Raw genomic sequence first — 14,277 nt, 5'->3', positions numbered from 1 at the left:
ATGACACAGTCGTGATCGGGTTGCTTATCTAGGCTACACTACCCAAGCCCTGCATGTCTTGTTTGGGGCTTAGACAATGTATGATCTCAGTCCATCATATACGCTATGCAGTCCCCGCCCCATGGTCGAGCTGTTTGGCCTCCTTCCTACTGTCGCGAACGACGTTTTGTATGCCATACCACTGAGAGATGTCAGGTACTCAACGTCAGTCGCAGGTGAGAAGCTTTAGACCCCAATCTTAGAATGCACGCAAGTAACAGAACCCAGGTCACGGGTGGAGGTCCACCCTACCGTTCAAACACTGCAGGCTTAGGCGGAAAACCCGAACTGATCCCTGATGTGCCGATCAGCGCGGTCTTTCTCGCTCTCTATCTCATCTTCGGTGTGATCCATATCAAGATCTTCAAGAACAACAAGGGTCGTGGGCACAAGTTCGTCTTCAATGGCGCCATTCTTGGTATGCATCTTCCCTTCCACCCAATACAAGTATCATTTCTGGCTTACAAGATGCAGGTCTTTGCAAAATCCGAATCATCACCATGTCCTTGCGGATAGCATGGGCCTGTCATCCAAAGAACATTGGCCTAGCCATAACAGCCAACGTCTTCGTCTATGTCGGCACTATAATCCTGTACATGGTTGACTGGTTTTTCGTTCAACGAATTGTTCGCGGGCAACACGCGCGGATCGGATGGTCGACACCATATCGCATTTTCCATCGAGGAGCCCTTGCATGTCTAGTAATCATGCTATTCATGCTGATGACTGCATCAATCTGGCAATCCTTTACCCTTAACTCTGAAAAGCTGCGAATCTTTCACGCCATTTTCGTCACTGCTCAGACGTACTTCACGGTCTTTTGTCTTGCACCGGCAGTCCTAGTCCTTCTTTCGTTCACCATTCCGCGGACGGAAGTGGAGAAGTTTGGGGCCGGTCGCCTGGGGATCAACATCATTATCCTTCTTATTGCCGTCGCGGTACTATCTGTTGGTCAGATTTTCCGCTGTGTCTTGGCTTGGCTTCCGTCCACTCCTTTGCGGAATGCTCAAGGTCAGCCCGTCGACACGCCTTGGTATCTGCATAAGGCTTGCTTCTATGTGTTCAATTTCGTCACGGAGATCATCGTCATCATCATGTTCGCTCTGGTCCGCGTCGATCTACGCTTCTACATTCCAAATGGATCGAGGATAGCAGGCGATTACTCCGGGCGTAACAGCCGTTACACTGTCAATACCATCGACAGCGAGAAGGATCTTACCCAGGCGGGTGGTGTGTCAATGACGCATCAGAACAACTCCAGTCAGACTCTGCACCAATACCAGACATCCGTGTTCGAAGACACCCACACACTAGCCGACTCGCTGAAGTACGGCTCATCAACTTTGGAAGTGGATAAAAAGACAGGCAACTGGAAGGTCAAACGCGTGTCAACCGAGTCGACAAGCGCGCGGAACAGCCTCCACTCCTCCAGGGGGTCAGCAGTATCCCATCACGATCGGAAATCTCTCGTCAACGGCGACATTCCACCCGTCCCAGATATTCCTACACAGTGGCCTCTTCCGGACTCTGCGCCACCACACAGCTCAAAGCCCGTCTTGGAACACCCCAACCCGCAGTCAAGAAGAGGCACCCCAAAGCGAACTTTCGAGATCGAAGGCCACCACCTCAATGACTTCGACATAGGCGACGCCGTCACAGACGCCTTGACGAAACTAGAGCAAAACAGCGACAAGAATAAACTGCACCCACCAACGCCGCCACCTCACTACAACTGCTGTACAGCGCCTATCGAAGTCTACAAACCTACCTTACCAGGCAAAAACGAGAAACAACCCGCAACATGCCCAACGTGCCGCAACCACTCAACAGACCCGTCAAACTCCACCCTCAGCTCCACCCAGCAAAACAACGACCCGCAAAGCTCCTCCAGCTCCGACACAACAAATGCATCCACCCAACCCGACGCACCGAAACGCCCTCAGACTCCGACGCAGATGCCACAACAAGCCACAGCGGCATTGACCTCGCATCCAACAAGGCAGCAGCAGCAGCAGCAGCAGTCCAGTAGTAGCGGTACACGCTCTGTTTCCGATTCTGCCGCCGTCACACATGCGTCTTCGTCGTGGTATCGTAGTAGTGGTAGTACGTCGAGCTCAGCAGACGCAAGGGACTACGCGTCAGCGCATGAGGAGGAGGTTAAGCGCGTGAGTTTTGACTCGGCGCCCGCGCTTGTTTCGCCGATTCGGGAGATGAAGCCTCAGCGCGGGAGTTTGATGAGGTCATGACTCTTTTTGTCTTTTTCGTATATGGAAGGGTGTACAAACTGGGATTTGTGAGAGGTGTTTTGTTTCGGCGTTTTCTTTGTCGGGAGAGGAGTGGAGAGGTGAGGGCATGAATGAGATAGCGTGTTTTCCTGTATATACGAGGCTTTACGGTCGTTATAGTGTTGGATTTATTCATCTTGTAGTCTGAAATAACGAAATCATTCTACACACAGTTTGTGCCTGGAGAAATAAGAGTTAGAACAAGGAACAAAGGCCCCAAAAGAGTTTCATAGATCTAACTAAATATGCCGACCAAGCGGACCTATCCTATCCCAAACCATCCCATCCCATCCGGTGCACTGGCGCCATATGTATGTAAAATTATCCAGATTCCGCTCGCATTACAACGCCATTAATTTCCGAGAACAGCAAGAGAGGTAGCTAAAGGAGAGGGAGAGGGAGAGGGAAAGAGGTTATGCACAAAAGCGGGGCGCGGCTATGCATGTATGCAGAGTTGTGTGTGTAAACCCCGTCGAACGAAAAATGATATAAGCCCTCTCAAGAGAGATAGCAATAGAAAACGCCGCTGTGGGTAGGTTCCAAATGAACGTCCCAGATGCAATTCGTAGTAGTAGTGATGAAATATGGTGTTATTGGAGAAAAGATGATGATGATGTGGTATCGAACCTGCCGACAGTGACAACAGGGCAAGGTCCTACATGCAAAAGCATGCATGTAAAGTGGGGGGGTATCGAAGAAATATTATCGTCGGGGGCCCAGCTCATCCAGGCCTCCTAAACGCCTCAACAGCGAGCGTAGGTGTCTCGACCTGTCGGTTGGTAGGCACTCCCTCGTTCTTCCTCCGCTCGAAGAAATTCTGGCATTCGTGGCTCACAAACGTCCATTCAGCGAGAGCACGACCTGCGTAGGTACTTGACGTTGCTGCTGTGCCAGTTGGCTGCGTAGGAGTAACAGCGTCGATGTTGATGCTTCTTTGCTGGAGGAGGAGTTGTGCTGGAAGTGGGAGGCGCGGGGGCTGTAGACGCATGTTTTGATATGCGCCGAAGCGCTTATCAACCCATTCCAGAGAGAAGCGGAAGTTGTAGGTGCGATGGGTAACAGGTGCTGGCGCCGGAGTCTCGACAACCGCAGGCTTGTCGCTCGAGGATGTTTCATTCGGCTTTTCACCGTTGGCATGCGCTGTTTTGCTGGCATTCTCCTTGTCGTGAGTCGATGGTGCAGGACTCTTCGACTTGGCCGTCTGCTTCGAGCCCACTCCCATGAGGCTCCGCAGAATGTTCCACTTGCCCTTGCCAGGATCCTCATCCGGAAAGTCCAATGAATCTATCGACATCGCTGACGTGGGTCGAGCCTCGGGTGCTTCCGGAGGTGTTTCAGTGGTGGGCGAGAATTTCCGTTGATGCGTGTTTTGCACTACTCCATCGAATGAAAGATAAGGCCCACTGTTTGCCACAATAGGACTATCATTACGTATGATAAGGAATCGGCGGCCTGGTGCGGGGTTGCATGCTTGCGTGGACGGAAGCATGATTTGTTTGCGATCGGCATTTTCGTGTAGCCAGAGGTAGTGCGACCATACGGTGCGGAGGCGATCACTAAGCGCCTGCTTGATCACGCTATTGGAACATTAGTTAGGACAGATGCGATATCGCGATAGAACATACACTTCGGCGTCAGTCTCTACCCCATCGAACCGTGCAACCCTCCAACACAACAGCCGCATGAAGTATGATCGAACCATTGGACACCAATGGTTGAATCTGCTCTCGAAAAACTCGGGTTCTAAGAGAAAGTTGAGGCACAAGCTTGTCTTTCTTTGCGCGTCCAGACAAAGGATGGACCAGATGCTGTACAGAAAAGCGTACAACTTGATCTCGGTAGCTGTGTTCTGACTGGCAGCCATCGACTTGCACACCGAGAGCCAAAAAGTCCAGTCCATGATGGAATGCTGATCCGTGTCGTTTTGTTCGTAACGAACCATGATGGCGAAAGCTTCTTCCAAAAAATCACACAATGTGTAACAAGCGTTGCTGTCGTAAATGGAGATTTTTCGTGCCTGCGCTTGCAGCAGGCGGGCGAAGCTGTCTGCAAAAATTCGTCTGGCAGTGTGGAGGTGTGCGTTCCTTTCGGAAAGAAAATCACGTATGAGCATAATGAGACGGTTTTCCTGCATCTGGCGTGTTGCGTTTGCATGCGGAATAGCTACTGCAGATGCTGAAGCATCTGTATCACCCAAAACATCATCAAAAGTGATGGGAGCCACTGTTGAGCCTTGGTCGTCGGTCTGTGGAGGCGCAGCGTGTCTGTTGATGGTCGCGTCCAGATTGACCAGGAGCTGCGCGTGCACCGCAACTAATCCAGGCACGCAGACACGCTCTGCATTGCTTGGCTCGACGGGTAAGAAGTCAGTAACGATGATGTGGTAGTGTTTGACGAAGACGTAGAATAGATCGCTCTCTGCGCCTGACCAGCGCTTGTTCCAGGTCCCGTACCAGTCGAGGTTGGCCACAGCAAGGGGCGGTGATGCCGGCTTGCGTAGTTGGCGTACAAGTTTTGTCAGAGAGTGAAACTTGAGCGAATGAAGCATGGGAGGAAACGAAGCCACGATGCGATCAGACACAGCATCCAATGTATCCAGCTTGGAGACGCCGGATTCTTCCATAACACGCTTCATCATATCAAGGGAGGGATTCCATAGGCGGACCAGAATATCAGCAATTCCAGGGCAGAAACAAAAAACGTAGGCACACGTCTTGCCGCAAAAGGTGACCAGGCTGGCTGCTGCGTTTCGAAGAGACATCTTATCGACGGCAAATGACATTTGCGAAAGCAGGTTTTGGGTGAAGATGTTGCGGACATTGTGGTAGACGGACTCGGCGAGGAAATCTGAGGAGCTCGAGGAGCTGGAGGCAACGGTCGCTGTAGAGAAGGTCTCTGCACGTTCTGCGAGGGCACAAAAACCGGACGGCGGTTGTCTCCACTCGGGTCTTTCCATGATTCCCGCTATACCGTCCAAAATGGCTGGACGATCTGTGCCTGATATGGACTGATTATTCCGCCCTGCTATGAGTTCCAACAAGCCTGTCCACCACCCGTTGAGGATGTTTGCGCGCCGATCCAAGTCTTCCGCTCTAAGCTTGTAGTTGGAGGGATGGGAGGCATACTGGCGTAGGAACGGGAGGAGGGTCGTGCGTACCACGTTGGCTTTGAGCGCAGTGGATTTGGATTGGTATCTGCGTTTTGTTAGCTAATGGCGAAGGGAATGATGGAGGGAGAGTCGTGCTTGCGCAGATCCGCATCGAGCGTCCGGAACACGGTCCAGAGCTCGTCTTTCTTGCGAGGCTCCGTCTTTACGCCTTTGAGCTTCTCGGTGGATATGTTGCGCGGCAGAGGTGGGACGTGGTGGGTCGGACTTAACGGGGTATGCGTTTGTGGGTAGATGTTGAGTTTCTCGGTCGAGAAGGACTTGGGCACGGCGGGCACGGCGGGGGCGTTGGCTGTTGCATTGAACAGCCCGCTGAGGCGCTTGTTCTTCTTGCTGTGGGGAATAGGCGGCCGCTCGTGCGAGATGGTGTCCCTTGCCTCGGACTCGTCAGGAATGCTGGCAGTACCCGCTGGCGTCTTCCGCTTGTTCGCGTCAGTAGTGGCTTGCTTCTTCACGTCGTCGTCCTTTTTTTTACGGCTCTTCTCCCTCGTTGGTGAGGACTCTGGTTTCTGCTGCTGCTGCGAGGACACGATCCACGACTTTCTCCGCAGCTTGGTCAGCGAGCGTGCTGGCGAGTTTGCTAGCGAGTCTGACTGTTTCAGCGTCTCGTTGCGGCCTCCGTCAGGCTTGCGGTCGGGCTTGGGCTCAGCAGACGGCTCTCTACTCCTGCTGGCAAAGGACAAGAATCTCGAGGAGCGGCGGCGCGAGGCGCTGGGTCTCAGTTGCGGCATTTGTACAGCTTCCTCGGGTGCATCCTCCGACGCGGGACTCGAGCCACCCGACGAGGTGTCAGACAAGCCTTCTCCATTCTTGCTGGTCTTGACGTCTTGGCCAGACACGAGACCGTTTAGGGCCACGACGGGCGACGCGTGGTCCAGGTCCTTCACTCGTGGGAAGTAGGTGTAGGAAGCAGCCTTGGGTAGCTGTACACGCTCTGGTTCTCGCGGCGGGGGCGGGCCAACTTCTGAGACGGCGCGATGCCTGCCTCGAAAGGCGTTTGCGAGGGAGTGGTGTGAGCGAGGAGCCGAAGCGACGGCAGCGGGCATGGCGAGGGCGGAAGGCGGGAGCGGTGAAGAGGATGGTGGTGGTGGTGGTGGTGGTGGGATCTCTCGATGTTCGACTGGGCTTCCCTTCACAGCCTCATGGCGCGTATATGGCACGGGAGCGGCGTCGTCGTATCAGGCGGGCCGTTTTAGTAGTGCAGGGTGTGAATAGCTCAATCTCGGGGTTTCGATGCTAGGTAAGACGTCACAATCGAGGCTGTGGGGCCGGAACGAACGGAGAAGGACTTTTTTCGAGTTTGGAGATGGGGAGACTGGCAGCGAGTGTGGGAATGAGGGCAGAGGTTCAGTAGCGACCGACAGAGGATTCGAGGTTTGAGACTCTACCACGCAACGCAGGCTGAGGGGACGGACGACGCTGGGGGCAAGTGGCTACGAATTACTTTGACGCCTGCAGAGGCGGATGAATTGAGGCTAGCAAGGATGAGGAGCAGGTTGGCACTAGACATGCCGCTTGTGCAGATCGTGCCGGCGGGATTTTTATAGATTTGAAATGGGGCTATCTTTTGTTTTATTGCTTCTTTGTCGAGGGCCGGCAGCAGGGCGTCGTAAGTGTGTGTGTATGTGTGCTGCGTCGTGCAGAGAGAGGGCGGCCACATGAGCGACTTGTTGTAGCATGGTATAGCATAAAGTCGAGTAGGATGCCAATGCTTATGCTGTGTGGGCTACGGCGGACCCCCGGACGAACGAGCCTTCAATCTCATTTATTCCATGGTCAATCTCCTGTTCGCTACCCTGGTCCTTATCCAGCACAGCACGACTTATCATTGTAATTGTTATTATTATTATTATCATTATCATTATCATTGTCATGACGTTCCCAGCCTGAATCTCCGCTCCGAAGTCTCTGGCCCACGATACACCCAAACCCTGCCGGTATGGCTCCGACGCTCCTCAACAACATGTACACTGGAATAGAGTAGAGCTCCATACCGGCACCGACAAGCGCTAGGGATTCGGGACATGCACTACAAACAGGCGTCTCCGCTTTTCAGCCTTGCTTGTCTTGCGGCTGTGCGTCCTAGGTTGCAGACGAGACCCACGCTGCGCTGCGCTGCGGTGAGCTGTCGCCCGGATGCCGGAATTTGCGCCATCCACAGTCTCCTTTGTGCAAGACGACAGCACTGGGCACAGACAGTGGCTTATCTGAAAACTTTGTGGTTCGCTGCTCATGGCGTCAAGATATTGGTGGCAAACTTAAATGCGAACAAAGTGCATATGCAGCGCTGCATAATCCGTGCCTGTCCTGTCCTGTCCTGTCCTGGGCAATACTCGTCTATCAGCACCATGGTGGGGAGCTGAACTGCTGTGCGTGATATTGCTGTCGTTCAGCTTTCCCAATGCAGATCTGACATGCTTGCTTCACAAACTATATAGAGTCTAGTCCATCTATAGTACTCGAAGAGTTACCTACACCATATCGTCGTGTCCTTTAGTAATGTCCAAAGGACTGACAAGGCGACCAAAACTACTAAAGGCCAACAGGCTTGCATTTCTGAGATGAGACGAAGGAGCTGTCCAAAGGAACGGGCAACAGAGACTATTATGCACTTGAAAAGGGATCGCTCATGATGCTCATCAACCAAGTCACTTTGCACGTGTTTGCTGTCACGTTTCACCAACGGGAGGAGTGGGCTGCACGCGTCACGTGATACGATCGTGGCATAACAGTTATCCACAGGCGCGGCTATCTATTGCCCGTTGGTATTGACACATGCGCTAGTATTTTGATACAGATGATTCTTCCTGTTGCCAACGCAGCTTAATGGGCAGGAGTCGCGGCGCTCTCGTCCTCCTCCTCGAACCAGTCCTCCTCGGGCAGCGCGGTGCCATCCTCGCTCACAGCACCCTCGACATCGACCGCCTGTGTCTCGTACGACTTCAGCTCGTTCGCAATGTCGCTCTCCTCGGGAGATGCGGGGGCCTTGGGAACGGAGAACTTCTGGACGTGGCCCTCGGCATCGGCGGCCTTGACTTGCGGCACCTTGTAGTTCTTGAGCTCGCGGAGGTAGAGGTCCTGCACTAGATCGGCTATGGCACCAATTGGGTCAGTACGAGCCGTGGGCGAGCGACGGGGATGAATCACCTGAGCGAACCGCCGTGGGAGTGATGAAGGTGCGGCGGGCGAGGTACGCAGGTTGCTGGCGGGCGACGCGTGCGAGCGCCTGGCGCTATGGCGGGTCAGCAGGCATCTACGTGAGAGGGTCCAGGATAGCGCACCGAAGCCCTGATGGATTGCGCGAGCATTGTGTTGATGTGGAGAGGGTGGGAGCTGTCGATAAATGGGAGCTTCGGGGTGAAGGTCGGCTTGCTGGGAAAAACCGCAGCTCGAGCCGCATCCCGAAGCGGCTTAGCGCACCATGGCGCTTGGCAACCTTCGCTGCCTACGACACCGTGCTTTCAACAAGCCGTCAGACCTCTGCTTGCCACCACCAAACCGTCCCTCCAACACCACCCTGCGTCCGTCCCAAACGCAGCTCCTCGATCGCTCCCGGGTGCCAGACGCGCGCGCACAAGAGCTGGAGTCCACGATACAAAGCGTGCCCGCCCTACCACGGATAGCCCGCTCCCTCCACGGACATCTCACTCGCTATGTCGTACGCTCCAGACGGCCGCCTACTCTCGCCCGGAGAGGTCTACGAGGACATAATTACAGCTCCAGTCAAAGAGGAGTGGCAGGAGGATCTGTACGTCTACACACTGACAAAAGGCATGTGAGACAGGCTGACTTAGTACCTCAACATAGGAATGTCCTCTTGATTTGGTAAGATGATTATAGCTAGATGTTTCATCAAGTCCAACTAATAGCAAATCATAGCCCAGATTGCAGAGAAAACCCACCCGTAATCATCGAGGAGTTCAGCAACGGCGATACCATATGCGGCTCCTGCGGTCGCGTCCTCGCTGACAGGATCATCGACACTCGCTCAGAGTGGCGTACCTTCTCTAATGATGACCAAGGCAACGATGATCCGTCTCGTGTACGTAACGTCCATGTGCGAACTGCATATGAGACATACACTGACTTGATTTAAAAGATCGGAGACGCCGCTAACCCCTTACTCCATGGCTCTCAACTTCAGACAGAGATAGGATTTGGTGACGGCGGACTTCGTGTTCGTGAGCTGAGTCGTGCCCATAATAAATCCAATCATGACAAGGCGAACAAATCCCTCCAGGCGGCCTTTGGTCAGATCACCACGCTGTGTGACTCGGCCAACATCAGTAGGCCTACCGCCGAAACAGCCAAACACCTTTACCGCCAGGCCGATGATGCGAAGCTGTTCAAGGGCAAGTCGCAGGACGCCATCATCGCCGGCTGCATCTTCATCGCCTGCCGCCAGATGAAGCAGCAGCGTAGCTTCCGTGAGATATTCAAAATGACAAACGTGTCCAAAAAGGAGGTGGGTCGCACATTCAAAGCCCTCGAGGCCTTTTTGCAGAGAATGCAGAAAGAAAAGGGCGGTCCCATGGTTGCTGGCAACGGAGCCGTGCTGGACGCGAACAACTACCTCACAGGTACCGCTACCAGCGCCGAAAACCTCATGCCTCGCGCTTGTGCAAAGCTCGGCCTTCCACCGCACGTTCAGATCGTCGCAGAAAACTGTGCCAAGGTCGTCACCGAACAGGGCGTTGCTGCTGGTCGATCTCCGCTTTCTATTGCTGGTGCCTGTCTCTACCTAGTCTCGCACCTCATGGGCCACCCAAAGACACCCAAGGAAATTGGTGCCGCGGTCGAGGTTAGCGACGGCACCATCCGCACAGCCTACAAACTCATGCACGCCGCGCAGGATAAGATCATCCAAGATGAATGGATCAAAAAGGGCGGCGACCGCTCAAGGATCCCTGCAGCTTAGAAAGGTCGCGGACAATCACAGGCGGCGGGAAGGCGACTAGTGTGCTTAGTAGGTGCGGAAATTTTCCATTTTTCAAATTGAGTACCCCTGAACATTTTTGGGGGCGTTCTGGGACTCTCAATTGTGCTTTGACTTCTTTTTTTAGCGCGCATGGTCGGCGTTCACTGTCTGGTTATTCGACAGCTGGTCAGTCTCATGGCTTAAATACCCCGATAGAAAGGCAGATATCAATTGAAAATGGCGTTTGGGATTTTACTGCCACAATCATCGTGAGTGATGCGTTGTTTGGTGCAGACTATACTACTAATGCGCTTCAACAAACCGAACTTCGAACTCTAGAGTACACGAAATCACCTTCAAGACCCTAGACAGACGCTGAGGCCTTGGAGGTAGACGTGTAGATTGGGCCCCTAGCTTTGCCTGTGGGTCGTGCCTTCAGGGTCGTCTCGCTGTGTCCACTTTGATACCCATGGAGTGGGTCCCTCGAGACGTGCTCTTGAAATTCATTGCAATCAGCTTCCGACACTACAAGAGCGTATCGGTAGACGATCTTTTCGGCCAACGTGGGCCTTTTCTCATCAGCTTCACACCGCACCATATGTCCTTTAGTTCAAGCGAATCTCCCCGCAGCTGGAATCGTCCTGACACTAGTACTAGCCTCGGTGAGGGTGTCAATACTTCAATTACTGGGTGAGATCCATATCGACCAGTTCATTGGAGAGTCTCGACCACACCATTTGACTTCTGATGGAAGAGACGATCGAGAGTAAGCTGCGAAAGAGGCTTTAGCGGCCCAGGTAAGTTGTCGTTCATACAACTATATAGTTATCATATTTCCCTCGGATCTTCCTGTTTGTCAATTTCCTGTGGTTGTCGACGTCCTTCACCCAAAGGTACAGGCGTACAGACCCCTGAAGACCATTCGCTAGGCATTCATTTCATTCTCCCTCTCTCTACCCGTCATTCTCATCAATATGAATCCCATTCTCCTCCTCATTGTTGGCCTCCTGAAATATGCAACCGTTGCCGCCGCCGCCAATACCATTAGATTTATCAACCACTGCCCATACGACATCTGGTACTGGACAGTCGGTCCCGCAGGATCAAGACTGGACGGCCTAGATAAATCCCGCATCAAAATCCCCGGCAATCATGGCTCCGTCACTCACGGCATGGTCAACACTGAACTCCTCCAGGGCGGGATAACTCTCAAGATTCGTGATTATCCCAAGTATCGAGTTGCGCCTGCTGGTATCGTGCAGGTTGAATACCATTTCGAACCCACCAGAAATGCGATATGGTACGATCTCTCCGTCATCGACTGTGATCCCCATCTCGGGCCTAACCACCCTTCGTTCTGCCCTCTCATCGGCGGAGGCGTCGAGATATATATCCCCGGTGCTAAGAAAGGCTCTTGTCCCCCGGCCTGGTGCTCGAATGGTAGGTGTGAGAACACGTACGATCGAACTGGCAGCTGGCTCGGCGAACCGACCTTCAAGTGCAAAATCGGTGTCGATATTCTCGTCGAGACGTGCACCGAGCGTGTTGGTTATCGGACGTTCCAGGACAAGCCGACTCCTTATCATCATGTCTCTGCTCCTGAATCAGTGCCTCACGACTCGCCCAAGGTCTCACCAGATGGCATTTGCGGTGGCATGACCGGGTACACATGTGTAAGTATCGTCCAGATATGACCTGATAGAGCGACATATACTAAATACCTATATGTGTCTGTAGACTGGTAGCGGCTTTGGAGACTGTTGCTCTGCGTACGGATACTGTGGGATGAAGCCAGCATACTGCAATGCTGGCTGCCAGAGTACCTTTGGTGTCTGCCTAGGTTGAACTCGAACAGCCTGCATCAAGTTACGCTCCGTCGATCTTGGGCCGGGTCTAGACCTCCGAATGCGACCTCACTCCCAGACAGTACCGGCTTCCTGCAAGTTACTGCACGGAGACTGAGACCGAGACATGACCAAGACCACTGCGCTCGCAACCGAGACCGTTAGACACACAAGGACTACAACGCAGGCTGTGCTGGTTAAACGAAAGACATTCGCGCTGCTGCGCCCGACGGTTGTTTTACGCAAGGCGAGGGGAGATACGCATGACCTAACATCTCCCACCCTCCAATGTCAGCATGTTTCCGTCTTTTTTCACCTCTTTTCTGGATCATGATACTATGTATGATAGCCAGCCCCTTCCGGCGAGCGACAATGTTATTCATCTTTCCTCCGTGTATATCTTTCACGATCACTGATACTACTAATAAGCGCCTATTATAGGGAGACAACAAATAAAGGCTAATAGATGATGCCCAATAAATAAAGCGAGTGGCTGGACACCATGCCTGAGTAATTACCAGATAATTAATTAGTATGAAACTTCGTAAAGAAAGCCCAGGAAGTCAAAAGGAAATGTTGCAACATATTGCTACATTACACCAACTTCCTTCCTCGTAAATCAACCCCTATCCCCGAGATGGTAGCATGACCCCCTTAATCCACTCCCCAAACGCCCCCTCATCCACGCTCTTGCTAAACGCAACCCAGAATGCCTGCTCCTTGCTCACAGGCGGCGCACAGTGCTCTACCAGCGCTTTAACATGTAATTCCTCCAACCCCCTGATGGCGATTAATTGTTCTACCCACACAAGATCCCCACCCCTTAAATCACTCCGCATAGTCATCATAGCAGAGAAATCCGTAGGCGTAAGCGAGGTAACAGAGAACCAGCCCAGATCAGGTTTGCCCGCTATGATATTGAGGCGAAGCGTGCGCAGGCGAAGCGTAAAAGGGGCCGTACAAGCCGAGGGTTCTTGATTTCCAACAAGATATGCACACAGGGCACTCCATTCCGCACGATCATACTCCTTGGTAGATGGAAGTGCTTTTTTCGTCAGGCTGAGATGGCGCACGTGGCTGCGCGCCCGTGGAGACAAGTCGCTGAGAAACGGCACTGCCGCTTCGATGGACGTGTGGAAGGAGAACGTGTACGTCGCGTACAGGACTTTACTTGCTTCGGCGTGGATTTGCCGATTCAACGCCAGGAGCGAAGGGACGTTTTGGCGTAGATGTGCCGTGTAGGGCGAGAGTAAGACGCGGTAGGTTGTTGGCGTTGTGCTGGTTAGGAACGGGCCTTTGGTATATTAGCAGGGAGCCTAGCATGTGTCTTGTGAGGTTCTCTTCTTCTGTATCTATCTTGAGCCCCAGAGTCCCCTTCTTGACATGTATGTCTTTTTCCGATCGTGATGGTTTAGAAGTCCGGGGTAGAGCTTACCAGTTCTCATATGATATGTGCTCCTTCGTCTCCATGTCCTCGAGCCCTGCGCACCCAGCCACGGATCAATTGTGCGCACACTCAGCGTGAAAGGAGTGCTGTTCGTATCTTCGGAGTAGTAGGTGTGAAAGTCCGGTACTATGTTTGCGACCGAGGTGCTGTTGCTGGTCGAAGGGCGCGTGGACGGGAAGAGTAGGTACTCATAGATCATGAGTCTGATCTCGAACGGCAGACGGAGTAATGGTGAGGCTGGGAGCGTATCTATCTTGGGCTCGGTTGTGAACATGGTGGATGTATTTGCTGGTATTGACAAGTTTGGCGCCCGAAGAAAGTGTCGATGAAGCTGCTGGAAGCGCCGAAGTGTTCTTATTCGTACCAAATCCCCTTTACCCTTTTAAAAGCACTGCTTACGGAGTGTTTCGTCTGGATGTCTCGAACGGGCAAAACCTCTGCAATTGACTGATTGTGTCTCAAACCCTTCTCCACGCTCGGTACTGATGATACGCAAGGGAATGCAACAACACAGCAATGTCTTGAGGGCGAAGTGGGCACAATGCGCTTTTACAGCTCAAGCTCCAGTCACTTAGGTC

At 53.0% G+C, this 14,277-nt stretch overlaps 6 protein-coding genes across 6 annotated transcripts; 3 read left to right on the top strand and 3 right to left on the bottom strand.

Moving 5' to 3' along the window:
- The first annotated feature begins 155 nt into the window (after positions 1-155).
- On the top strand, positions 156-2,426 carry K460DRAFT_319525 (uncharacterized protein). The gene is made up of 3 exons (XM_040930426.1): positions 156-215; positions 268-457; positions 514-2,426. The coding sequence occupies exons 1-3, from the start codon at positions 189-191 to the stop codon at positions 2,283-2,285; spliced, it is 1,989 nt and encodes a 662-aa protein (XP_040784507.1). The 5' UTR covers positions 156-188; the 3' UTR covers positions 2,286-2,426.
- Positions 2,427-2,665: 239 nt separating this feature from the next.
- K460DRAFT_176070 (DUF1765-domain-containing protein) lies at positions 2,666-6,705 on the bottom strand. Its single transcript, XM_040927008.1, has 3 exons — positions 5,569-6,705; positions 3,950-5,518; positions 2,666-3,901 (listed from the first exon to the last, which is right to left on the bottom strand). The coding sequence occupies exons 1-3, from the start codon at positions 6,534-6,536 to the stop codon at positions 3,046-3,048; spliced, it is 3,393 nt and encodes a 1,130-aa protein (XP_040784506.1). The 5' UTR covers positions 6,537-6,705; the 3' UTR covers positions 2,666-3,045.
- A 1,608-nt stretch (positions 6,706-8,313) lies between these two features.
- K460DRAFT_293862 (uncharacterized protein) lies at positions 8,314-8,798 on the bottom strand (the record flags this gene model as incomplete). Its single annotated transcript, XM_040929455.1, has 3 exons — positions 8,314-8,582; positions 8,638-8,722; positions 8,772-8,798. 3 exons carry the CDS (start codon positions 8,796-8,798, stop codon positions 8,314-8,316), a joined length of 381 nt encoding a protein of 126 aa, XP_040784505.1.
- Positions 8,799-9,125: 327 nt separating this feature from the next.
- Positions 9,126-10,653, top strand: K460DRAFT_369952 (transcription initiation factor-like protein iib). Its single transcript, XM_040934059.1, has 4 exons — positions 9,126-9,238; positions 9,298-9,315; positions 9,370-9,532; positions 9,590-10,653. Exons 1-4 carry the CDS (start codon positions 9,144-9,146, stop codon positions 10,406-10,408), a joined length of 1,095 nt encoding a protein of 364 aa, XP_040784504.1. The 5' UTR covers positions 9,126-9,143; the 3' UTR covers positions 10,409-10,653.
- Positions 10,654-11,180: 527 nt separating this feature from the next.
- K460DRAFT_435208 (carbohydrate-binding module family 18 protein) lies at positions 11,181-12,253 on the top strand (the record flags this gene model as incomplete). The annotated part of the gene is made up of 2 exons (XM_040938394.1): positions 11,181-12,081; positions 12,146-12,253. The coding sequence occupies exons 1-2, from the start codon at positions 11,383-11,385 to the stop codon at positions 12,251-12,253; spliced, it is 807 nt and encodes a 268-aa protein (XP_040784503.1). The 5' UTR covers positions 11,181-11,382.
- A 609-nt stretch (positions 12,254-12,862) lies between these two features.
- Positions 12,863-13,973, bottom strand: K460DRAFT_345312 (uncharacterized protein; the record flags this gene model as incomplete). The annotated part of the gene is made up of 2 exons (XM_040931270.1): positions 12,863-13,546; positions 13,688-13,973. The coding sequence occupies 2 exons, from the start codon at positions 13,971-13,973 to the stop codon at positions 12,879-12,881; spliced, it is 954 nt and encodes a 317-aa protein (XP_040784502.1). The 3' UTR covers positions 12,863-12,878.
- Between the last annotated feature and the right edge of the window lie 304 nt (positions 13,974-14,277).

This window comes from Cucurbitaria berberidis, assembly GCF_010015615.1.
Source record: "Cucurbitaria berberidis CBS 394.84 unplaced genomic scaffold K460scaffold_5, whole genome shotgun sequence".
Taxonomy (NCBI): Eukaryota; Fungi; Ascomycota; class Dothideomycetes; order Pleosporales; family Cucurbitariaceae; genus Cucurbitaria; species Cucurbitaria berberidis.
Note: the sequence above shows the minus strand (reverse complement) of the source record. Positions and strands in the feature narration are given on the sequence as shown.